The 24,584-nt window shown below is 45.4% G+C and overlaps 11 protein-coding genes across 11 annotated transcripts; 6 read left to right on the top strand and 5 right to left on the bottom strand.

The window, feature by feature from the left end:
- Window positions 1-256: 256 nt before the first annotated feature.
- Window positions 257-1,618, bottom strand: N7483_008416 (uncharacterized protein; the record flags this gene model as incomplete). Its single annotated transcript, XM_057091843.1, has 2 exons — window positions 257-537; window positions 610-1,618. 2 exons carry the CDS (start codon window positions 1,616-1,618, stop codon window positions 257-259), a joined length of 1,290 nt encoding a protein of 429 aa, XP_056943017.1.
- Window positions 1,619-2,618: 1,000 nt separating this feature from the next.
- Window positions 2,619-3,435, top strand: N7483_008417 (SDR family NAD(P)-dependent oxidoreductase; the record flags this gene model as incomplete). The annotated part of the gene is made up of 2 exons (XM_057091844.1): window positions 2,619-3,127; window positions 3,180-3,435. The coding sequence occupies 2 exons, from the start codon at window positions 2,619-2,621 to the stop codon at window positions 3,433-3,435; spliced, it is 765 nt and encodes a 254-aa protein (XP_056943018.1).
- A 1,558-nt stretch (window positions 3,436-4,993) lies between these two features.
- On the top strand, window positions 4,994-5,857 carry cbpA (putative calcineurin binding protein; the record flags this gene model as incomplete). Its single annotated transcript, XM_057091845.1, has 1 exon — window positions 4,994-5,857. One exon carries the CDS (start codon window positions 4,994-4,996, stop codon window positions 5,855-5,857), a length of 864 nt encoding a protein of 287 aa, XP_056943019.1.
- A 413-nt stretch (window positions 5,858-6,270) lies between these two features.
- Window positions 6,271-6,976, bottom strand: N7483_008419 (uncharacterized protein; the record flags this gene model as incomplete). Its single annotated transcript, XM_057091846.1, is given in 2 exon segments — window positions 6,271-6,917; window positions 6,931-6,976. The coding sequence occupies 2 exon segments, from the start codon at window positions 6,974-6,976 to the stop codon at window positions 6,271-6,273; spliced, it is 693 nt and encodes a 230-aa protein (XP_056943020.1).
- Window positions 6,977-7,482: 506 nt separating this feature from the next.
- On the bottom strand, window positions 7,483-7,860 carry N7483_008420 (Zn(II)2Cys6 transcription factor domain-containing protein; the record flags this gene model as incomplete). The annotated part of the gene is made up of 1 exon (XM_057091847.1): window positions 7,483-7,860. The coding sequence occupies one exon, from the start codon at window positions 7,858-7,860 to the stop codon at window positions 7,483-7,485; it is 378 nt and encodes a 125-aa protein (XP_056943021.1).
- A 388-nt stretch (window positions 7,861-8,248) lies between these two features.
- On the top strand, window positions 8,249-9,244 carry N7483_008421 (NmrA-like family protein; the record flags this gene model as incomplete). The annotated part of the gene is made up of 2 exons (XM_057091848.1): window positions 8,249-8,503; window positions 8,561-9,244. 2 exons carry the CDS (start codon window positions 8,249-8,251, stop codon window positions 9,242-9,244), a joined length of 939 nt encoding a protein of 312 aa, XP_056943022.1.
- A 2,022-nt stretch (window positions 9,245-11,266) lies between these two features.
- N7483_008422 (uncharacterized protein) lies at window positions 11,267-12,898 on the top strand (the record flags this gene model as incomplete). Its single annotated transcript, XM_057091849.1, has 5 exons — window positions 11,267-11,398; window positions 11,451-11,712; window positions 11,776-11,967; window positions 12,035-12,426; window positions 12,485-12,898. 5 exons carry the CDS (start codon window positions 11,267-11,269, stop codon window positions 12,896-12,898), a joined length of 1,392 nt encoding a protein of 463 aa, XP_056943023.1.
- Window positions 12,899-15,425: 2,527 nt separating this feature from the next.
- N7483_008423 (DNA-directed RNA polymerase II core subunit RPB3) lies at window positions 15,426-16,577 on the bottom strand (the record flags this gene model as incomplete). The annotated part of the gene is made up of 3 exons (XM_057091850.1): window positions 15,426-15,810; window positions 15,872-16,437; window positions 16,518-16,577. The coding sequence occupies 3 exons, from the start codon at window positions 16,575-16,577 to the stop codon at window positions 15,426-15,428; spliced, it is 1,011 nt and encodes a 336-aa protein (XP_056943024.1).
- Window positions 16,578-17,461: 884 nt separating this feature from the next.
- On the bottom strand, window positions 17,462-18,091 carry N7483_008424 (NUDIX hydrolase; the record flags this gene model as incomplete). Its single annotated transcript, XM_057091851.1, has 2 exons — window positions 17,462-17,889; window positions 18,043-18,091. The coding sequence occupies 2 exons, from the start codon at window positions 18,089-18,091 to the stop codon at window positions 17,462-17,464; spliced, it is 477 nt and encodes a 158-aa protein (XP_056943025.1).
- A 1,428-nt stretch (window positions 18,092-19,519) lies between these two features.
- On the top strand, window positions 19,520-21,515 carry N7483_008425 (arginyltransferase; the record flags this gene model as incomplete). Its single annotated transcript, XM_057091852.1, has 8 exons — window positions 19,520-19,574; window positions 19,966-20,041; window positions 20,107-20,292; window positions 20,346-20,729; window positions 20,781-20,878; window positions 20,933-20,998; window positions 21,072-21,334; window positions 21,390-21,515. 8 exons carry the CDS (start codon window positions 19,520-19,522, stop codon window positions 21,513-21,515), a joined length of 1,254 nt encoding a protein of 417 aa, XP_056943026.1.
- A 736-nt stretch (window positions 21,516-22,251) lies between these two features.
- On the top strand, window positions 22,252-22,656 carry N7483_008426 (uncharacterized protein; the record flags this gene model as incomplete). Its single annotated transcript, XM_057091853.1, has 3 exons — window positions 22,252-22,269; window positions 22,334-22,560; window positions 22,617-22,656. 3 exons carry the CDS (start codon window positions 22,252-22,254, stop codon window positions 22,654-22,656), a joined length of 285 nt encoding a protein of 94 aa, XP_056943027.1.
- Between the last annotated feature and the right edge of the window lie 1,928 nt (window positions 22,657-24,584).

Raw genomic sequence — 24,584 nt, forward strand, 5'->3', positions numbered from 1 at the left:
AATTGAAAAGTGTAGAAAGATATCGAGTAAAAAGGTGATTGGACTTGTCTACTTCGATGCGATTGTCGGGCAAATTTGGTTGAATATCACCTGATCCCGGGAAAATTAAAATGCTTGCTCCGAGGTACAGGTGCCTTCCTAATCGGGTATGGACGTGGACTATCATTGATGTATGAAGATGAAGAGTTGATATGGTCATTGCAATTGAAACATTGAATTGGAAATGTCCGCCTGAAAGGTGTCATTTGCGGTCCTACTAAAGCTCAGTGTGCCTACGCAAATACTCCCAGCTATCATCCTGATCATCCGAGTCTTCACAGTGCGCCATTTTTGTCATCTCATATAATGTGAGAGCGTACCGAGTTGCAGCCTTCACTGAGAGAGACTTATCATTCTCTGAGTTTCCACCAACTATTCTAACATGTTCACCAACACTTTTCCGGATCGCTCTTTTGACCACCGATCGAGCACATCGGTTTCCCAACATGATCACACTCTCGATAGGGTTTGAACGTTCTCCACGTTCGTTCATTCTCCCTGTACCTCGTAGTTAGAATAATTGAAAACAATTTCGTAGGTTTTAATTCAAAGCGACATGATTGGTCTCACCTTGCAGACAGTCCAAAGTCCTATCAAACTGGTTCGCCAGCTCATCGATGTATTCAGCCTCGACAGCCTCTAGATCCTCCCAGCGAAGAACAACTGTTTCATAATCTCCAATCCACCAGTCCTGTAAATCGAGTGGCCTTTCGGCATAGTGATCATCGCCATCCTCGAGTGTGTCAATCTCGCTTGGATATCTAATACTCTGACTCGCAGTCCACAGAGCCGAGTATAAGTCCGGCTTTGAAGCTCCCTTTTCGACCTGTTGTTTCAATGGCCCATCAAATGAAGTAAATCTGTCAAACAACTTCTTTGCGATTCGCTGACAACCTAGTATATCCATTGGATATTTCATATGACACCTGCCATTTGTTGCAATATCAAAGTACCCAACTCCGTAGTCAATGAGTAACGAGTTTTCCCATGGCTCCGAAGAAAAATAATCAGTAACATCTTCGTCTAGTATAGAATTCCAAGGCCAGATCAAGTTTTTTTGAGGGAAAACGAGCGGGAAGGCAAGAACTCTAGTGATTCCGGCTTCAATAGCCGCTTCTTCAGCGAGTTCCCGAACATGGTCGCCCAAAAAGTCGGGAATAGTGATGACTGCACCTCGAATAGTGATGTTCATTGTTTCTCTGGCACCTTCTTTCAGGACTTCGAATGCCTGTAGGAATCCTGTCTTGATATAATCATCCGAAAGCTCTACATCAGTCTCAAGCTGCGAAGAGGGTTGAAATGAGCTCGATAATGGAGCGAGAAGATTGGACGTGAATTCACGTATTCTTTGAAATCCCTGTAGCAGTTTCTGTACTGTTTCCGAGTTAGAATCAATTAGAGAAGGTACTCTCTGAGACACGGAATTTTTTAGTGTAGCGATAGTGTCAATGATTGGCGATAACACTGGAAATCCTCTCGGAATATCTTCGGTCTCTTTGTTCAGACTTTCTGCATAATAGGCGAGACGTAGCTGTTGTATCGATCTTGCGTAATTTGGAATTTCGTCGCCTCGAATCATTTTTGGGCTGATCATGCTAATGTTATTCATTGAATGAGCATACGCCGCGAGTCTAAATCCAGGGAATCATATTAGCATTTCATCTGAAAATAGTCTCATTGAAAAGTCTTACAATGATTCCATTCCCAAATGAATTCCAATGGGTTGCATGTAATGGCACTCATCGTAAGCGTTGAGAGGCGTGCATAGAGCTGAGAGAGCCAGCATATGCAAAAATGCCAATGAACGCATTTTTGAACTGCGATGAGGTCCTATCTTTGCTGACAGTGCCTATGTGTTGATGACTGAATGAGAGGAAATCTCGGGAGTGGGAGCAGAGCCTCAGGGTCTCAGGGTCTTGAGACCCAGTCTAACCGGAAATTGTTATCTGGGGCTGATTCTTGCTATGGCCAATAATGCAAGACTACACAGTTCATGACTAGACAAAGACTCAACTGGAAATCAAACCCAAGAATGAGAGTAGGACAGTCATATTTAGCTGATTTATCATAATCAGATCACTTTTTGACACAAATGGTCTTAAAGCTGCCAGGTGACTGATATGAAGATTCTGGATTACAAAGCGGCATTGAAAAAATGGATACCAGATGGCTTCTGAAGACGTAGAATGCTTCTCAACTTCAAGTTGGCTAAATGGGATAAGTTAAATTTGCCCCAAGTTTACCCCATGCTGAAATGATGTGGAGGAAACCAACAGCGTTCATGTAGAGTCGGGATGTGGGGATGGAAGACGTGGATGCCCGCATTTCTCAATTCCAGCACTATTCAAGATTAAAACGATCATGAATGGTCACTTATTTCCGAGAGACAAATTTAATATTGTATAAGTCAAGTCTGACCCCATTAGCTCAAGATATATCCAATTCAAGCGCTTCTTCGATACCTCTCAACTATCAATTTCCTGAATCCCCGCAAGCCATTCCTGTGTCCACCATCAGACACCCTGGCTCCTACTACAGTTGTCAGACGCCTGAATCATTTGCAACAGACTTTAGGCACAATGACATCCCAAACTCTAGCCGGCAAGGTTGCCATCGTCACAGGATCAAGTTCCGGTATTGGCGCAGCCATTGTCCGCGAGCTTTCCTCTCGAGGAGCAAACACAGTCGTTAATTACCCCTTCGACAAGTTCAAAGAAGAAGCCGATGCAGTTGTATCATCTCTTCAGACTCCATCCATTGCAGTCGAAGCAGACATGTCGCAGATATCATCACCTCAGAAACTGGTAGATGCAGCACTCGCGAAATGGAACAGAATCGACATTCTGGTCAACTGTGTCGCATTAGCCGTGAACAAACCACTAGAGGAGCAAACGCTCGAGGACTGGGATCTTCTCGTTAATATCAATGGACGTGGCACATTCCTCCTAACGAAGGCTGTGCTACCACATATCACCAAGGGTAGTGGGCGCATTGTCAACATAGCCAGCATTTCGGCCCGGGGTCCACCTCCAAACCAGACTATCTATGCTGGTACCAAGGGCATGGTGGATTCGTTTACCAAGTGTTGGTAAGTGCTATTCTATCAAGCTTATTCGTCTATAAAATACTAACTAGTGTAGGGCGAAGGAACTTCCGCCCAAATACGGGTGCACTGTTAACGCAGTTAGCCCCGGTCCTACGATGACTGAAGGCTTTGCTGCTGCTGGCGAGGAGCAGATGAAGATCCTTCAGCCCATTATTGATCAGACACCTGTCGGGCCTCGAATGGGGCAGCCAGATGAGATTGCGTATGCTGTTGCATTTTTGTGTGAGGAGCGAGCGCGCTGGATCAATGGGACTCATATGATTGCTTCAGGAGGATTGTTTATAGATTAGGTGTCAATGTTTCTGCTCTACTCAAACTTGTTGGTATGCCCAAGTTGGGTATCGTTATGGATAACGAGAAAGCTTTGTTTGTTTACATGAAATGGGTCTTTTAGAGAAAACGAATATATCAAATGTCTTTCAGTATAGTATAGACCAGGCTCGTCGTATTGATAGGCCGTCCGAAGGTTTCACATTGGTAGAGGATGACAGTAAGGCTATATTGGTTAGTTGCTTTGCTGTTCAATTCCACATCAATTTAGCCAACAACATTACTAGAAAATAATAACTTGCAAATTGGTGATACGACACCGTATTCTTCATGTTTCACCCACTGTGGCAAGGCTGCCTCAACTATTTACCCGCGATTCTCATATAGATGCCCAGGTGATATCTTCTGGAGTAACAGGGCTCATTTGTCAGGCCCAGTTTGCACTGATGAAAAAGGTCCGCACAGCCTGCGCAACTAGGGACAAGGGGCTGTATGAATCAGACTCCCTATTTGGAAATTGAGAGCTTATGCCCAAGACACATGATAGTGCCGCATTGCGTATTCCGCCTTGTGGGGGCACAGACCAATACGGAGCTGATCTTGCAGAATAGTCCAATTTCAGGAGCAAGCATCATGAGGATCTGGAGATCGAGATCATGAGGCCCGATAGATGACACGAGGCGCGCGCAATTCAAATTTCCAGATCGGGTTAATCCTGTGATTGGTAGCCTCAGCTTGGGGTAACATGCAGTATCTCATCATAAACGTACTCCGTATTGTTAGCGCAATGCCCCTGTCTAATATTCCCCTGTTTATTGAGCTCCGTGGCACCTGTCGCGGCAATGAAGACCCCAGGCAAAGACAAACCACAGCTGCCAAGTGGTTCAAGGGGAGGGATTAGCTAGTAGCAAGCTCGGACTTTGGTCATTCCGCAAGGGCACTGCCCAGAACGAGAGCCAAGCCCCACAATGTATCTCCAGGCAGAACAAATAATCTTTATGTCATGCCGGTTCCCGAGGAGACTGAGGCGAAGCGGGAAGAACATTCGCCCCGGATATTGCGCGGTAAGTTGACCTGTAGGGGCGGAGCTTTTGGTGGAGGCGAGTTCAAAACCAAAAATGTGGCGTATAAGGTGTGGCGCATGTATAAATTGCATGAAAAACTACCCAGAAGAGTTTAGAGGCAGATGAGTGCGAGAAGGGGCTCAGCCAGTAGACGTGGAGAGTGGATCGCCAGGAACGGCGGAGTTGAACGGGTTGGACGGTTTCGTGCAGGCTGTGCAGGGTGACGATACACGGACCCAGATACCCTGGACTGCGCCTCTAAAAAGAAAGAAAAATTAAAAAAAATTAAAGGATAAATATAAGATTCTCTATGGCCATCTGAATCTTTCATTCTCTCACACCCTTTCAAGTTCATTAAAAAGAACAAAAAAGAAAATCTAGACCTTTACTCCGATTTAGTGGCGATTCCCAGTCTCCTTTATCTTCTTATCCGCCCACCGCTTTATAATCTTCAACTTGACAACTACCACACCTTCACCCAACTTCAACCCTCCACACTCATACACCACACAAAATGGTTAACTCAGTGTCTTCGCCGCCGCGTTCGCAGCCATCCTCTCCTGCCTTTAAGGCTACTAAATCCGCGCGATCATCACCTCGCCCTTCCCTATCTATCGACATCAACAGTCTTCCCCCACTCTCCCAGCCATCGCCTCCTTCAAACACACTCTTAATCACCGATCTCAACGACCTTGTCCTCTTCCAGCCATCTTCCCTGGATGAGATTCGCAAGCAGATTACTGCACTTGTGGCTTTGAACTCATTTTCCCCACTGCCATCCCTCCGTCGCATCGTCTGTTCCTTCCACTCCGATGCCGATGCAGTCACAATCCGCAAGATGCTGGAGGGAAAGCGTCTTCTGAATCGCAACGTGACTCCCCGCCTTTACTTCGGCGAACCCACACCTATCATGAGCGATGAAGGACCCAAATTCTTGCAGGCGCCTCAGAGTAACAAGCTGTTCTTTATCTCCCCGCCACCCAGCCCCCCGCACGGCTGGATGATGCGCAACGAGGACCCACCAAACAAGGAAGTGCATGCTCATGATTTGGCCCACGCACTGTCTATGCTGAAGACCGATCCCTCCGAGCCTATGCACGTTGATCCTGCTACTCCGGTTTCCATCTCATCGGATAAGAGGACTCCTAGCTGGCCGCTTGCGGGCTCGCAGCAGCGCAGCCGCAGCAGTACTATTATCTTCCACCCTGAAGATCATGGACACAGTCCTAATCTCCCGGCTGTTATGGTTGAGGATCACAGTCTGCCAGTGGATGATGAGGATGTTGATATGGATGCCGGTGATATGAGTCCGATCGAAATGTCGGTGAAGAAGATGCCGCCCAAGACTTCTCGCCCACCTGTTGAGCTGATGGGTTGAATATTCCTTGGATCATGTTCCTTTTCTTAATTATCCTGCATTTTCTTTGAGCGATATTTCTTCGTGTGCATAGACCTCTTTCGGTGCATTGCTATCGTCTGGCGTTGGGGATGAATTCATCTTTGCATTGCATGGATCCGGATCAAATATGTTTTTTACTGTCTTTTGAAAATAGACTTCAAGTTTATATAATAGTTGAATTCTATATCAAAATTATCTGTCCATTATTTCTCTCTTCACCATAGGATCGTAAGTGGAGCCTACTAGCAACTCGAGTATACTTAGTGCTCTCAGCATCAAGTCAACAACCTCCACAAAACGCAAGTACATCCCAAGGAGTGTAAGGTACTCCGTAGTCAAGCTTGATAATCATATGTTTATAGCTAAATATGATATTCAAGTTAAGCGCTGATTTACATCATAGTAGCCCTCGACGCAATAGCGCTCTCCATCAGCCAAGCTAAACTTTTTACCCTCTCGCTTTCCATCGTAGAATCATTCCCCAGCCACTGTTTGTACATTTTTGTAGCCATATCCCAGGCATGATTTGACTCAGCATCCAAGGGACGGCTACAAAGTTCGGTTAAAATGTAGCCCATGACATACCATTCTCTAAAACCCTTCCACAGCCACTTCCAGTCTTCAGTGAGTTCATTATCTTGCAACAGATGCATAAACTCCAAAACCTCAACACCAGTGCGAAATAACATATCCTTGGTGGTCGACTGGAAATCATCTGGTGTATCAGGTGATGGTAAATTGACAAAAAGCCATGCTCTTGATAAGTGGAGTCGTGCGATGGTGGCAGTCATCCACTCCAATGGCTGATCTAGATCGCAGCTTTGAAGATATCGCTCCTCCATTCTCTTCCCCAACATCTGTACAGCTTCTTTCCTTTGCTCTGGTGGAGTTTCGTCATGAATATCACTCAACCAGTGTAACTCGGTCAAAAAATGAGCCGTAACAATCGCCAATGTGATGTTCGTACAGCCGTTTTTCTCAGGTGGAATAACCTCCATATCTTTTATAAGATCGTCATCATCAATGTTTGCTGGAAACCCTATCGGACATACCAGGGTAAATCTGTCGAGGTACATCCTGGTCCTCTGATACAAGCATATACAATATGCATATATGCCACCATAATCGACGCTGCATCTCACAATCAAAAGGAGATAAAAATATCTTTTTTCCATCTAGATGAAGCTTTTGGCCTTGAGCCACGCCACTCGAATAACAATGGCCGTCTCAGCCCAGATACGTCTTGGGTCTTCGCCCACTTGAGAAGTAAGAAGATAGAGCACCGCAGCTTAGAGAACACTGAAGTTTTGAGTTGTGAGGAGCTTAGCTCGGTTCAAAGCATCGTTCACAGCAATATCGAGATTCTGTCTCGTTGTTTGATACTCTCGACCGATCTCTTCTTGACACTGTTCTGGTGTCATGCTGGCCACAGCCGCTGAGCAAACAGATAAACACAGCGCCTCATCCTCAGGTTCCAGTTCAAACCCAATTGACACATCATGGAATATGGAGAACACTGATGGATTATGCAATATGGCGATTATTGGTGCGACTCGCGTTAGGTATATTTGCCAAAAGCTTTTGAGCTGCGAAGGCTGAAAGTACTACTCATAGAAAGTTTCTCGAGACCAGTCCTGGATGAGAGGAGAAAAGTCGAAGAAAGCCGACGGGCTTGGATTCGTTCCTTTGAGAGAGTTCTCATTCGTCACTTGGTCACGGTTCACAGAACGAAGCTGTTCAACTTCCGCTTCCAGCTCCTCCAGGCGAGTGAGGAGCCCAGGGACTGATGGACGATTCAAGGTTCGCGGTGCTCGCTTATCTGGGTAAATGCACGGACTGCCAGATTCAGAACAGGCTTTGCATGGGTCCAGTCGGTCGCATCCAATTTTCTTCTCATTGCAGCGTTCACAGCTGCGCTTTTGCCGCTCAACTGAGGCCGAGATGGGGGTTTCCCTGTGGTTTATCCGGATATTCTTCGACATGTCTGTTGTCTTTCTCGCTCGCTAAGTCAAGCAGGAAGAACTGCATTTTCAAAAATCAAGATCCGGGGATTTATCAGGATTATAGGGCGGGACATTGTTGAAAGCAAATGCATGCGGAGTTATTTCGTGGCGTTAGGCCTCCCAGGGACCGGGGTTGAGTTCAACCCCGAGTATTATCAATGTAGACGGGGATTAAGAAGCTTCGCTAACTTCGGTCTTTTGAAAAGCATCGCATATTAAAAATTTGACCTCAGTTCGTATTGCGTGGTCTATATAAGGAGGGCAAAGTCCCTATCGGATCTACATCATCAATCAGTTTTCTCTTCTCTCGTGTTCATACTATACCGATATTCTACTCCCCGTAATACTTTGAGGGACTTCGGCAGACATGACCAAAGTTATCCTTGTTACCGGCGCCACTGGCAAACAAGGTGGCAGTGTGGTCGACAAGCTGCTTGAAAGAGATGCAGATGTGGAGATCCTAGCTGTGACTCGCGATGCCAGCTCCAACGGAGCTCAGAAACTCAAGAGCAAGTCTTCAAAGATCAAACTTGTCCAATGTAGCCTGGATGAGCCTGAAGCAATCTTTGCCAGCGCCAAACAAGTTACTTCGCAGCCTATTTGGGGTGTATTCAGTGTCCAGGTGAGTACATACCATATGCTCCATACTCCGCAATATCTGAGCTAATAAAAAGAACAGGTGCCAGTACTTACCGCATCAGTCCAAGAAGCTGAAGAGCGACAAGGAAAGATCCTAGTGGACGCGGCTTTAAAGAACGACGTCAAGTTCTTCGTCTACTCATCTGTGGATCGCGGCGGTGATGCATCCTATGAAACCACCACAGACGTTCCTCATTTCATCAGCAAGCACAATATCGAGCATCATCTAGTCGAGAAGACCAGAGGTACTGATATGATCTGGACAATCCTGCGCCCCGTAGCATTTCTCGACGCCTTCAGCCCAGATTTTACTGGGAAGTTCTTTACCACAACATGGAAGACAGTTGTACGACACAAGAAATTCCAAACCATCTGTTTAAGCGATATTGGGTTCTTTGCGACGGAAGCATTCCTAAACCCAGATGAATGGAAGAATAAGTTCCTCTCATTGGCTGGAGATTCGCTCACATTCGAGGAAATGTCGAAGATTTTCTATGCGAAGATCGGTCGCAGTGTTCCCACTACTTTTGGCTTTATTTGTACATTTGCTTTGTGGTGGTTGCCAGATTTTGGGAAGATGTTTCACTGGTTTTATAATAGTGGATTTGGGCCTGATATTCCTGCTTTGCGGAGGATGCAACCTGGATTGAAGAACTTCGAGACTTGGTTGGAGACTGAAAGTGCATTTGTTACTAAATACTGGGTTCAAGTTGATATGGAGTAAATGAGCGATATGGTGGATTCAGTTATAATCTGTTTGTTACGTGATCGTGTTTGATGTGTACTTTTGATCTTATCTCCAATCTTCAAGTTTCAGATAATGCACTGCAGTACCAATTGCGCCTTATTGAGATCAAAGTAATATCCACGGCTGGTATCTATCGTGCTGATTTTTATTCATATTAATTTTTAAAAGCTGTAAACCAAAAAATGTTCTCTAATTAGTCTGATTAATCTCAGTGTTTACTACAAAAACACCCGTGGACGCTTTCCGGATCAGAAGACCCCTGTCTAGATTTTAATACAGCATTGCTTCTGGGGTACATGCATTTGCTTCATAGTATACGCATTGATGAATACCTAGACACCTATCATCCAAACTTTTACAGACTTAAATCTCTTTTCTGCCAACGATTCTGTAGTTCAAATGCTATAAATTCAGCTAAATAGTATGATACATCGTGTCTCTAGTGTCACTATAGAATTACCAAGATGAGTGACAGCCTGAGTTATAATGTACATGTGTAGCCTAATAAACTGAGCTCGCCTACAAGTAGAAGTCCTTTTATAGCCCTGGAATAATTGGGGCGTACTTTTGTAGTTAATGCTAAAACATAATTGCTCTACTCCGCACCTGGGCATACATGTGCATGCACAATCTTGGGGTATTTGGAGTAAGATGCCGAGAAAATGATAGGTAGAATAACTCAGGCTGACTTTGCCGACGGGAAAGCATGACAGGGATTATATTCTCACGCTATTATGATTTTAGAAGGTGGCTGGACTCTTGGTGGTCGGGAGCTAGTCAAGCCACCAGATCAGGGGCTGACCGGGGACCACGCCCGAAATGGGCTGATTAACAAAGAACCGGGTACGGCACCCGGGCCCGTTTGTTTATATGAAGAGCGATACCGGCACGGCTCCCGTCATGCACTGATCATTAATAGGCCTGCTCGCTCATGATTATGAACGGAGTTGATGTCACAAACATCTCCGGCTTATTGCATGTTGAGTATCTTGTGGAAGGATTCTACCCGAGATCAGCGGAAGCTTTCCGAAACTAACTTGAAAGGATACGTTGTTAGTATTGAGGAGAAACCTATCGAATGGTTGAGGACTCATCTCAAAGGTACAGATCTCCTGAATGGGATCATTTGTGCATTATCTTCATCTTTCATAATACAGTTATCCAAAGCACATCACCTTTTCCTATTTCAAGTCATATGATACTAGTAGAATAAGTAAGCTTCTCCATTAGGTAAGTGTCTACGTAGAGGAAACTCTTGCCGGATAAGAGATTAGGATGAATTGGATATGACTCCAAAGTGGATTTACAAAGAATAGCAAGTTAGTCCCGGACCACTATTCAGATTCGTATGACAGTGGATCTCAAGCCGTTAGTTTGCGGGATTCACGAGAGAATCAACAAAATTTTGAACTTATGACGACGTAATTGCGGATTCCCCGCACTTAAAAAAGTGGACTCTAAAGGAGCAAGATGTGGTTCATTTGCGGGGGAGAACAGCGATCTGCCAAGAAGAAATCCGGGGTGGTATTGTCTGGGGGGGGGGCTACTAGTAGAGACATCATAGTAGATTCAATGCTACAAGAAAGGAATCACATTGAATATTCAAATGTTTAGAATAGATATAGAATTGAAGTACAATTAAAGACATCAGATTAGAACTAAATAAGATAATGACTCTTATCTATGGACTGTGGAGCCTGTTTCGCAGATCGAGATACGCCCCCCCTGAAGTCTTGGCCTAAAGAGATAACACTTTTTTAACCTGGGAAACCTGGGCAAGGGTTTAAGCCTAACTCGGGGCTGGTGAATGCAAGAAATGTCACCTTACATGGTTGACCCGGCCTTAACCGGTTAAGGACACAAAAAAATGGTTTAAATGCAGTCCCCGGCGCCCGATTCGAAATGTAACCTCATATTTTCATTTCTAACCTCTAGAGAGGTTTGCAATTCTCTCTCTTCTTTCAAATTTCCGTTTTTGTACGATTCTATGTCTTAAACATGTCGCTAGTGGACAAAAAACATGATGAGGCTTTATCGCCTACTCCATCAAATGTCGGTCAGGTTACCGATAGTTACGCTCATGATGCTGTGTTTGGTGAAATCACAGATGAAGGTCCTAATTATCGCAATGTATGTCTTTCTCAATTCCCCTTAATAGTAGTATCCACTAACAACCAAATAGGTAGGATGGCTTGGAACAGCTGTTCTCATGATGAAGACCCAGATCGGTCTCGGTGTCCTTTCTATCCCTGTTGCCTTCGATTCACTCGGCATCGTTCCCGGCGTAATAGTGCTATGTGCTATCGCGGGTATCACTACATGGTCGGACTACATCATTGGAGTCTTCAAGGTTCGCCATCGTGAGGTGTATGGAATTGATGATGTTGGAGAATTACTCCTTGGTAAAACCGGGAGAATTATTTTGGGAACAGCCTTCGTTCTCTGTGAGTCATTCCAGAAGATTAAAAAACTTGAAACAAACCTGGATTCCTAACGTATGACGATAGGGTGGGTATTCGTCGCAGGCTCCGGAATGCTGAGCATCTCGATTGCCTTGAACGCCGTGTCGAGCCATGCCACTTGTACCGCTATCTATGTCGCCGTTGCCTTTGTGATAACATTCATTCTGGGCAGTATCCAGACACTAGGACGTATCTCTTGGATTGCCTGGGTGGGTCTATCATGTATTCTAACCGCAAGTGAGTTTCCATTTCTATTACCACACCTAAAAACCCCATCATGGACTTAAATTAATCACATCATTAGTTATGACTGTTACCATCGCGGTTGGTATCGAAGACCGCCCAGCTCTAGCCCCCAAAGACGGCGTTTGGCAATCGGACTACAAAATTGTGACTAGTGCATCATTTTACAAAGCAATTTCAGCTGTAACCACGATCGTATTTGCGTATGCCGGCACCCCAGCTTTCTTCTCCATCGCGTCCGAGATGCGCGATCCCCGTCATTATAACCGCGCTCTTATACTCTGCCAAACAGTCGTCACCTGCTTCTATATCGCTGTTGGTGTTGTTATCTACTATTACTGTGGATCATATGTCTCCTCGCCTGCTCTTGGATCTGCCGGTGCGACAGTGAAGAAAGTCAGCTATGGCTTTGCCCTGCCTGGATTGATTGCCAGTACTCTACTTTTCATCCACGTAAGACTTCTCTTCAATCTTGATCGGGTTTCCAAGCTCCTCACTAACAATTATCTAGATTACTGGCAAATACATTTTTGTCCGCCTCCTTCAAGGCTCCCGACACCTAGTTGCAAACACAGTCACCCACTGGGTGGTCTGGCTCTCCTGCACATTTAGCGTTGCTATTTTCGCATACATAATTGCGAGTGCGATTCCCGTATTCAGCGATCTCGTTTCTCTCGTGGGTGCTTTACTCGGTACACCCATGTGTTTCCAGCCCATGGCTGGTATGTGGCTTTACGACAACTGGAGTCGACCTAAGCGAGATTGGAAATGGATGGCGATGGTCGCCTGGTGTGGCTTTGTTATTATCTCTGGAACCTTCCTCATGATTGCTGGTACATATGGGTCGGTTATTGCTATTATTGATGATTATAAGGCATCTGGTGGATCGGCTGCCTGGACTTGTGCCGACAACTCATCTTCGTAGATTGGGTTGATGTATTATTATGAATTTGTCTTGCTACTTGGATGAATGTCGCGGGCTGATAGTCAACATAGCTTAGGGCATTTAAGCCACATAACAAATGATTCATTATTATTTCCAAACTCCTGGTGATTAACACAAAAGTTTTAAGTCATAATATTCAGAATCCTTTTTGCTGTTCAACGGTAACTTTGTCGAATACCAACAGCTTTGGGCCCAACAAATAGAAATGGCTGGTGGAACTTTTTGAAAGGGAAAAAAGGGATCATTGAAATATTGATCCCAGAACACATCATAACACACTGACAATGGCTCCCAAAATAACATTTAGCGATTTTTAATATGTAAACTCTGAGCTTGAAGAGCTTGACATCTCCCTCAGCTCAAACGAGCCAGCCTCGAGATCGAATTCGAAGCCACTGACTCGATCTCGGTGAACAGGACAACAGTTTGAACAGTGTGAGATTAATCCAAGGAAAGCCTTTAATCCGTTGAGAATGAACTCCATGGCGGACTAGTTAACAAAGAAAAAGGAGGTTAGTGCAAGCTTTGTTCAAAATAACCTATGAAGAAAAGAACAAGCCGAGTATGCGATCTCTCGTGTCTCCTGTGCGGACTTTTCTTGATCAATAAGAACCTAAGGTAAGGATGTACATACTGTGAGCTCAAATCAAAATTTGAGAATAGGCTTTGTATTACTGGACGAATGATTTTTCAAGTCAAATGAAGATGTGAGCTAGCGACCTGTGATAGTTGAGTGTCTGAAGTTCATATAACATCTCCGTCATTTAAATTTCTCTCGAGACAAATGGGTTATAAAATAGTCTTGGTTCAAAATTTCATTTCTGTTATGGGTTTAACAATCAATCGGAAGCCCAAAGAGTGACCGGCACTGGTCTGTTTTCTAGCCGCCTCCTAATCAGAGTGCCGACGATGTAAAGTATGTAATATCTACTTAATTCTCAGACTGTAAAGATGAGTAATTAAGTTAAAGATACTTCATCACTAAAAATAGCATCAAGTTTAAATGTCCTGACTCCCCAGAGAGATTATCGTCAGGAACCTAGTCAAAGCTGGGAACTCACAGTCATGATCTCCAGGCCTCCATTGTAGTATGAGCTTACATACCCCAACTTGAAAAACACAAAGAGAGTAAAACACAAAGAGAGCAACCTTGAAAGTAAGAGCTAGGAGCAAAGGATACAAAGTTTGAAAAGTGATGAATAATGCATAAGCTTGGTGACATTAATTCAATAGAATAGGACCTCATACTATCTCAACTCCTTCAATAGTGATTATCATCTTCTGTTTATGAGATGAACTCAAATACTTCTGCTTGAAGCTAACCTCATTCCCTTATATCAGTCAACATGCTCAAATTCGTCGTACTCACTCCCTTCTCATATTGAATACAAAGTTTCAGATACCAAAAGCTCAGAATTACTCTACCTCAATCACGCTCCTGATCAACCTTTCAAAAGCCTACCTTTTAACCGACACTTGATCAGGAGCTCCCATCAGTACCATCTTTCGTGAAAGCTCACTATTTTCAGTTTACCATCAATGACCACATTACTTGATCTTACTTGCAAAATTCTTGGATACTATGACTTTGGTCAGGCTCGTTTCGGATCACCCAGCCACACGGTATATGTTCAAGCAGATTTATCGAGCTCCTGAAGTGGTACTGCGCATGCCTTGGGATCATAAAGTTGATCTTTGAAATGCCGAAATTCTGGCAAGAAGAGCCGTTTATGGCACAGAAATGAGCTCGAGTAAGAACCCAATCGATGCAGGCTTTTCTCCATACCTGCCCAGGACACCTACTAGTATTTCCAGGAAGATATGCAAAATCCCAATACTCTGATGCCGTACAGCTCTCAGAGATGGTTGCGCTTTTTGGACATCCGCCAAAAGAGATAGAGAAGTGAGTATGCTGCGCAGTTTTTCGATAGCAAAGGTATGGGAAGAGTCTGTCACATCATATTCAGATACTGATGGCATTCAAGGTCATTGAAAGTGGGATTCACTCAATCACTGTATGAATGTGGAGCCGTTGGAAGCAGCTGAAACGCGTCCGCAGTTCCTAGGTTCCATTTGATTTTTGCGCAAGGTGATCAACGAGGGATTCAAATGACCGTCCGCTGTGGAACTATGAACCGATCCGTGGCATCGGTGTTCGAAGTTGTGACTGGTGCTGGGTCTGGTTTTGGGTCTCAAGAGGTACAGTAGTGGACATATTAGAACCATGAGATGAATCAAAGCTTCCATACATAGCAGAAACATTCTGAATAAGTTTCTTTTTATATTTTCTATGAGAATTATGGACAGGGCGGTCTCAAAACCAGTTGATCATCAGCAGCGGTATCATATCTCACTCAGCATGGAAACTCCAAATTGCGCCGCCAACCCGCCAGAAAAATAAGATAAAAAAAGAAAATAAAAGAGAAAAGGAAGAAAATGATCAAACTCCACTCCGCATGCTCTGGAGCCCTTTTTGGTTGCCCTTTGTGCCCATATCATTCTTCTTCTAGAATCCATAAGCACTCTGCCCGTAAGGCGTAGCGCCATATGGGGTCTGCGCACTAGCGCCCCAAGCACTGGCAGCACCATTGCCGTACGAAGTGAGGTTCCCATCGATACCCTCTGGTGGCTCATAAGCATCTCCATCACCGGCACCCATCATGTCGTGGTCCTCAACTTGTCCGGCCTGACCGTCCTCTTCACCCTGGAGCACAGAGACAGTGGTGGCGAGCTTTCGTTGCAAGCAAATAATACCCTGCTGGATAATGGTGTCCGGTTCCAGGTTTCCAATACTCTCCACATCGAAGTAGAAAGTGTTCGGCTCGGCGTCGTAGTCGAAGGGCTGATCTGGGTTGGCAACCGGCTCCCATGCGGCATTCTCAGAGATGGGCCTTCACAGAGAAAGTCAGCAATCAAAATACATGATATCTGGAAAAACATCAAGCAACATACCACTCCTTAGCCGGATCCTGCTCATACCAATAATCCACATGACGCAGATTATTGTTTGGGTCATACTCGAAGCCGACCGCAGCAGTAGGCGCCCACTTTGCATGCTCCTTCGCTGTTCCCTTCTTCGCCAGACAAGTCAACTTGATCTCCTGGCCCTTTCGCAGCTTGCAAATCAATGGGCCTTTGCCCTCTGGATCCGTAATAACAGGGTCACCGATCGTATCGTTCATGCGCTCGCCCTGGACGACAAGATCTCGCGCATAGACTGGCATGATACCATTCCCGCAGCGCGCATGCAGTGAAAGTGTGACGCTGCATCGCACACAATGGTCCTCACAATCACAGTCACGGGTGTACTCAAGGTCCTGGTCGCAGTTCGTCGCGATCAGGGGAATCATACCGAGACGGTGGGCAAGCATCTCATCGGGGAGGACGGAGGTGTTGGATTCAATTTCGATGAGGTCGAGCGCGACATTGGGAACTTCAGCGAGGATTGAGCGGCGGAGAGAGTTGGCGACAGCAAGGTCAACTGAACTTAGACGGAAATCCACGCGGTTGAGTTCAGCCTGAAAGATAGGGGTTGCAAGGTTAGTTCAGCTTCAAATGGACTCTTTAGAGATATCTGTGGATGGTTGTGAAAATTCACCTCACGGACGGTGACCTGAGGGCCCGCGGGCTCCTCCATGTCCACCATATCATATTCCATTATTGCGTTGCGGCAGCGCCTGTAGCCGCCACCTGTGTTCAAAATTAGGTATCTACCGGCAATTCATGCAGTAGAATCTGTTTTTGATGTGTTATTGACGCGTTAAGGAGATGGGCGAGACAAGAAGATGGGTGAGGATGAGGTTGAATGCCGTTATTGAAGATCGCGGATTTGTTCTCGGAGCAATTTGGCGCTTTTCCTAATCGGGAACCGCCCTGGAGTATACTTTCACTCCTTCACTACGAGGATTACGATAGAACATCTGTAAATTTTAATTGAGAGGAGAATATCATTTTTGGAGGGCAGGGTCCAGAATAAAATTCAGGTGCTAGCTACTCTCAAGGCTAAACTGGGTAAAACCAGATCCCTAGACATCAGAGATCAGAGTCTCTAAGAGACTCTTCTATCAATTGGGCGTCAATTGAGCGCCTTCCACCACTTATCTGACCACGTAGAAAAAAGAAAAAAAAAGCACCATAGCAGCAGTGCCCCCAAGCTGCTTCTGAGCCTTGCATAACAAGGCTGACCGTCTATGACAGCAAAAAACCGAAGATCACAGACGCCAGGAAAAAAATGGTCATGTGTCGACCAGCCACGGGAAAAGGAACATATGCGATGCAAAGTTGAGATCAACGGAAAGGTAAAAGATCAGCGGAAAGGCCGATAAGCGAGAAGATCGATATCAGCGCAAAAGGCTAACATCAGCGGAAAGGTCGATAGTAAGAAAAAGCAAACAGACAAAAAACCGCCAGCCTTTCTTTCTTTTTTTGTCTGAGTCGTTTCGAGTCGTCATCAGGGCAAAACACCCCAAGGTTCAAGGTCCATGTATGAGAGAAAAAAAAGCAACGCAAATGTATCCGGACCATATGTATGCGTGGAGTTGACTAGCGCTGCAGGGAACTGCGGTTCAAAGCCTCCAGAAGCTCAGGTCGGTTTGCGAGAGCAGTTGCAGCCTGAGTGTAGCTAACCCACTTGCGCTGACGCTTGTGCTTCTCGGGCCACTCAGCCTCCTCCTTGTCGACTGTGACCTCGAAGAATTGGTAGGATGCCTTAGGCGCATTGGTAGTCAATTGAGCGGAGGGCCGCATATCGGGAATCACACCCAGGTCACGCTGCACGGTGCAGATCACACCAGCTTCCTCCCAAGCCTCACGGCAAGCAGCCTGCTGAGGAGTAGGTTCATCGGTTTCCCAACCACCCTTAGGAAGAACCCAACCACCAGGACCAGCAGACTGGATCATAAGAACCTTAGTCTTATCAGTGGAGAGAGGGACAACACCGGCAACGAGACGTTCGCCCTTAGAGCCGTAGCCTAAAAAAGTAAACGAAGTATGTCAGCAACTTTGAACTCATTCAACACGTACGCAACACGTGCGATTCTCGTAAAAAAGTGGATTTTGAAGCTCAACAAGGGTCATGATTCGATTAATCTAGTTGAATTCTTTATAACAAGGAGGAAACTCACGTTGATTCTTGCGCCCAACACGGGCTTCCATGGAACGGTTTTGAGCCATTGCGATGCGCCAAGATTACCCGATGCGGACAACGGAGTAAGAAGCGTTTATTTTTGCGGTAAGACGTCCTGTTGGACAATGTATGGAAAAAAAGGAAAAAAGAGTGAAATGGACCAAGGGTAGAAAGGAAAAAGAAAAGTTGGTGGGAAGAGAAAGAGATTGGGTCCAGGTGACGACGAAGAAAGTTCCTTTTTTTTGAAATTGTTTGAAGTGCTCTCTCTCTCACTCTCTAACTTTTTGCGCTTCCACCACTCTTTTTCTCTTAGGTCGGGAGGAAGTTCAGGCTTCCCTAAGGGCGGTCGGGGAAGGAAATTTTTTTTTTCCTTGATAAAATGCGGGGGATACGGAGGAATTGATATCAATTAAGTCTTCCCATTCATTCCCGTAGTGGACGGGAACCAAGATTTAGAAGAAGTACAAGGCATGGTGAATCAAAAATCTTGAGAGGAAATGGAGGAGAAAGATGAATTTAGGAGCAGAATAGGCAATGGAGGGGCAGCAGAACCGGCGGCGCACGGAAACTGGGCCAAATTAGGTGACTAATTTGGTTACGGGGGTTACGACCACTTTACATGTAGATTCATTTTTATTCTATTCATTACTAGTATTTCTTTGTGTCAGTGCAATTAGTTATAGTGACTTCCAAGGTTCTACTTATGTACTTTCATTTTGACTTATTGAATAATGTTCAAGTTGCTTTTTTTTTCTTTTCTTTTTTAGTATATAACAATATGAGTCATGTGATCTAGGGTTCATGAACTATATAACCTCATTATCCTAAGTTTTATCTCATATTATTTTTCTTCTTTTTTATTCTTCTTTTTTCTACTCCTTAAGATCTACGTTCAATATCAAATTTATATGAGCCTCGATCCCCTTTAAAACAGCCACATTTCATCTAAAAAAAAGAGGCCACAAATGGAGTTCTCGGGTACCAGACCCTAACTCCGGTACCGAGTAGTAGGAAAGTCGGAGCGATTCGATACAGATCTCCGCCGATCTGGTAACCGGGCACGGGGGGATACTCAGGTACCTATTAGAGAGAATCACTTGGGAAAAAAATCAGGAACCCGAAATTACTAGTAATCCAAAAAAAAGTTGAATTTTATCTTAATTCTCTAGAGCCTCAGGTCTTCATGAGATGTATCAGATACAAATATAACAAATAGCTGTAAAATCATTCCCCCGCCAAAATAATATCCCCCTTCTCTGATGTCTTCTTCCCCACCAACCTTCCCCCTTGAATTACTACCTTTTACCTAGTAGTTACCAACCCAGTCATTTATCGTTTTTTTCTTACTACGTACTTCGTGAAATCCTTCTTATTCGCCACGATCCACTTCGCTTTGTTTGTCTGCAACTTCCATCACCTCAATTTCTTGATCCCGCCGGGACCGCCAACCAACCCAAACCCATCAAATACACAATATGGAACCTGTTGACGCCGAACGCGCGCGACAGCTGTCGCTCTTCCGGCCACTAGGTACGTCCCACTTTTGCCCCTGCAGCGAGCCACTAAGGTAGGGCATTGTCCCCCCCGTGGCGCTTCCACTGGTCCTCAGGGTTGTTCAAGGGAAGGGGCAACTGGGGGGGCAACCACCCACCTGGGCAGGGTGGATGAGAGGGGGGAGAACCGGAGGCAACTTGGCGGGGGGGGATATACACTTGACCCCCCCAATACCAAACTCAACTCATAAACCACTAATGCGGGTCTGTTTTTGACAGGTTATCAACGTAACTCGTGTGGTTACTGTAAATCGGACAATGGAAGTATGTTCCTATGTTCCATTTCGTCATGCTCGTCATCATCAATCTCTTCTAGGAGGGTCCAAGCATGGAACTGACACACTGACAACTGACACGTCATGGTCTAGGCGCGTCATATTACACCAGCTCCGTGGCCGTGCGCCCCGAGCATTATGGAGAACTTATGGATCGGGGTTGGAGACGGTATGACAGCTGGATAGGGTCCATTTATTTTTTTTATTCAATCAAATGACTCACATTACTCCTAGATCGGGGACTCTGTACTATAAGCAGAATCTCCAGCGGTCCTGCTGTCCGCATTACACCCTAAGATTGGAAGCTTCGGCATTTCGCCCCCGCCGTGATCAGCGCAAGGCCATCAATCGTTGGAACAAGTTTATTCTCGGCCCCGAGTATATGCGAAAGGTCGCTCGCCTGAGTCCCCGTTCTCGAGAGTGTGTTCGCCTCTGGTTGGTTGTTGATCATTCTAGCTGACGATCCAATGCAGAGAGAAAAAGGAACGCAAGTGTAACTTCAATGTCCTATCCGCTGTCCACGAGGTCGAATACAGCAACCTGAAGCGCCCTATTGATCCGGCCACCAAACGAGCCATAGAGCCAGCACATCGCTTCGAGGTCAATCTTGAGGGTGATTCAGTCTCCCAGGCAAAATTTGATCTCTTTGTCAAGTATCAAACGAAAATTCATCGCGAGGATGTTTCCCGCTGGAAGTTGAAGGATTTTCAAAATTTCTTGTGCTCAGGAATCAAGAAAACCGAGACAGGCGAGAAAAAGCTCGGCTCATGGCATCAATGCTATCGTTTGGATGGGAAGCTGATTGCTGTTGCGGTACTGGACCTGGTGCCGAGCGGCGTGAGCTCCGTCTATGTCTTGTTAGTAGATTGATGCTGTACCCGTCTGTGAGTCCTGCTGACCGTTGATAGCTATGACCCTGAATATGAACAATGGGAATTTGGAAAGCTGAGTGCCATGCGAGAAATCGCATTCTCGATCGAGAACAAATATCCTTACTATTACATGGGTTCGTGTCTCATAACAAAACATTACGCCATCGTCACTAACCTTTACTGATTAGGATACTACATCCACAGTTGCCAGAAGATGCGGTACAAGGGAAATTATCGCCCACAGTACATACTTGGTTAGTAACAATCCCTTACGTTTTGTCGAACACTCATCTTGTCTTTTGAACTCTCACTAACCACACGTGATAGACCCGGAGTCAAACACATGGGATCCATTAGATGGCGAACTCACCGAGAAACTAGACCAACGACCCTACGTGTCTCTTTCCCGAGACCGGTCCTCCGGCGACGAGTCCATGTCCTCCTCCACACCCCTCGACTCCGATGTGAACGAGGAAGAGCTATCCCTTTTCGCCCTCAATATGCCAGGTGTGTTGAAGCTGGACGAGGTGAAGGCTCTGAATTTGAGTGACTGGTATCTACTCTATCATGGGTCATTCGTACAGATGAGTGTAAGTCAGACCAGCGCCATTTCATCACATGATCCACTTTTCTTACCTATCGCAGGACCTGGTTGGCTGGGAGGACATGCCCATAGACAACCCACAATCGTTGAGAGGCATCGTCTCAGAGCTCGCAGCCGTCCTCGGGCCGTCCATTGTCCGTAACAGTGCAGTGGTGCTTTTCGATTGAGATGAGCACTGGGATACGATTGGTTAGAGCTAGACTGCGTTTATGAATCACCAGACCAGCTGCATTGACTTGCGCATTTCATTCTCACATACTCACATATAGATCTCGCAGTTAATGCCCATGCTGATATAGTAAAGCTGGAAAGGGTATGCAGGGCGCGTAAGGCCTTCTGCACGGAAAGTCGCGGAAATGCCAATCTGATCGAGACGTTTTATTCGTTCAAGTACGGGACGTCGTAGCACTCAAGCCTTGAATGCGGAGGTGATCCACCATGATTGCTTTTTCATCGGGTTGGGAGCCCCATAATGCAATTCTTCATCAACAAACATTCGACCACGTATTCCCCACTATAAAGCTATCAAGGCCAATAAAACAGATAAAATTGATCAAGAGAATCCTTCCGAGGACCCCTCATCAATAAACGGATCCTTCCACCTTAGATTCACGGATCGTTTAAGCAATAAATGCGAGCTTACTGGATCTTCGCACTAGGTTGTTGATACTTGGCCCCCAACCACGAGCTCAAATGACCAAACTAGGGAAAGATCGACAACGTACTGCTTACCAAATAAGGTAATTCACTATCAGAATTACTACTTTCGTTAGCTTAGGAGCAACTAGGTATAAAATGACGTTTAGAAAATCCGGTCACTATCAGGGGGTAAGCATCTTAAATTTCGGCCAGTTCAACCAACTTGTTCAAGTTATTCTTCATATCTTCTTCAATCAAACCAACATGGCTACTTCATGGACAGTAAGTGCTACTATACTGTCAAAACCCATGAAAGAATCACAGATCAGAAGCTCACAAATACCAGAACAAGAAAAGCTCATCAGAGTCAGAGCGTCCTCCGAGATCTTCCGGAAACCTGAACAATGCGGCTCTAGGCTCCAGTGCGGATCAAATGCAAAATGAGGCTCAAAGAAAGCGACAGGCTACAGAAGAGAGTTTATCCATATATCGTCAGTTCCTATTTGGACGTCGAAATTCAAATTCCTGTGACACCACGCCTGTGCAGCATAAATTTTGCTATGATTTGCTAGGGTGAGTTTCGCTTTTCCAGTGCGATTGTTTTGAGACTGACTCGGATTTGATATTAGAGAGAAAGCAGCTGCTGGTCACTTTGCTCTTGGACCTTAGAGTCCTGGAGCGACAGTTATATGATAAAATATTGATGGATTTCATTCATTTTCTGCATTCTAGCGTCTATCACGGTGTACTCTGCCTATATCTATGCATGCAGGTATACCATTGCTTTTATCTCAACACAAGGTCAAGTACCAAGCTGCTTGACTACATTTCGGGGTTCTCGTTGCTTTTGTCTTTGTTCTCATTTGCTTGATATCCCAAGCCCTCTCAAAATTGACATCCTTTTTCTTTTGTCTCTTTTTTAATACTACAATCTATACTGAACTATAGGTACGAGATTGAGCAAAATAGTAAAATCATATAAATTGTGGAACTTCTAATAGTATGAACGGAAGTCATTGGCCAAGTAGTTTGGTGTTTCTGATGACTACCGTGCATAAGTTGGATTGAGAGAGGTCGGGTACAGGATCCTGGCCAACACGACTTTCACCGGTTGTCTTCTTCGGTCCATATTGCCTCGTTGAAGTTGTCGACGTTGGCGAGGCCGGCCCAGATAGCTGGAGAACATGTTGGAAAGCTTCTATGTAAAGTTCCGGAATTCCTTATAGCTGCGAGAGGGCATCGTTCAGGTCTGTGCGTGGCTTAGCAACCTTAGTCACAAGATTGAAGGCGCGAGATATCTAGCTGTATCCCAGCGGCATCTTTGTCAAGTTCCTGTGTGATAGCGATGCTAGAGTCGGTAAGGTAATTTGCCCTGCAAGGTGCTTTCCCTCATCTCCGGTTGCTTTCTCTATGAAAGGCTTCATCGTTGGTTCATGTTGAACGTAGTTGGGGGAATATGTTTTGTCCAGCCGAAACTAGTCATATGCTCTCCATCACCAGGTGTCGGAAGGTATAAATAATGAGGTTGGTAGATTTTCTGTATGGATTCCGAGTGGCTTGGTCCTGGCCTAGGTCAAGGCTTTCAAATGCCTCGGCTGGGCCCATGTCAATCGACTTACTCGGTCCAGGGAGCCAGCGGATGCGATATCCAGGGGGCTTGGGGATCTGGATAATGATAGGGTTTGGTGTAGGACACTGAGTAGCCTCTACTAATCAATGGATCCCTGATAGGTAATTTGTCATGAGCCTCAACCCACGGTATTGAAGTCCTGAAGAGGTGAAGAACTCTCCTGACAGCCCAAGTCTTCACGGAGTCTCAATAAGCGCACGTATTGGCTTATTTCTTGGTTGTGGAGGGCTCATCTTGGTCGAAGGGCTCGAACAGCAGATTATCCGAGCGGTAGTATCGCTTTTTTATGTCGAAGAAAGGATCGGCCCATGGTTGTAGAATGGTTGAGTGTCGTAGGGGCCAGGATAGTATATTAACAATCCCAATCTCAGAATTACGCAATCGCCTCTTCTGGTGATATATTCTCAGTCTTAAGCTTGACCAGCGAGATATGGGCAAATTGTCTGTCTGACCCACCGGGGAGTAATATGGAGCCGAAGTAGGAGAGGGTGGATTACACTTGCTCTGGCGTGTTCCTGGATTTGATAACTATCCAGGTGGTGGAATGGTGATTGTAGTCGTGCGCACCCACGTGGAAATCGAAAACCTTGAAGCTGTATACAGAACTCTTTCAGTCCATGCATATAGAGTATTTCCTTAAGAACGATGGCGTGGGCTAGTTTTGAGATTCCGTTGTATTCCGAGTGACTTGGATCGATATTTGACCTTGGCATGTCCATCGCGTTCAGCGGGGACAACGATCTCGCTTGTGGCCCAAATGGCGACACTCGAAACACTATAATAAGTTAATCTAACATGTACGTTCCGTCTATCTAGCATGACTTGATGAAGGCTGCGAGAGACCTGACTGTGACCGAGATGATCTATATTGAGTATTTGAAGCTGCGTTGTATGTGCCGATGGAAGAATTGTGAGGACGGAGCTTGAAGCCGGGTTCGGGAATTTTGTCGTAGGGAGGGGAGAAATG

This window comes from Penicillium malachiteum (genome assembly GCF_028827825.1).
Source record: "Penicillium malachiteum strain IBT 17515 chromosome Unknown utg000004l:1.0-4883003.0:1.0-4884900.0, whole genome shotgun sequence".
Lineage (NCBI taxonomy): Eukaryota > Fungi > Ascomycota > Eurotiomycetes > Eurotiales > Aspergillaceae > Penicillium > Penicillium malachiteum.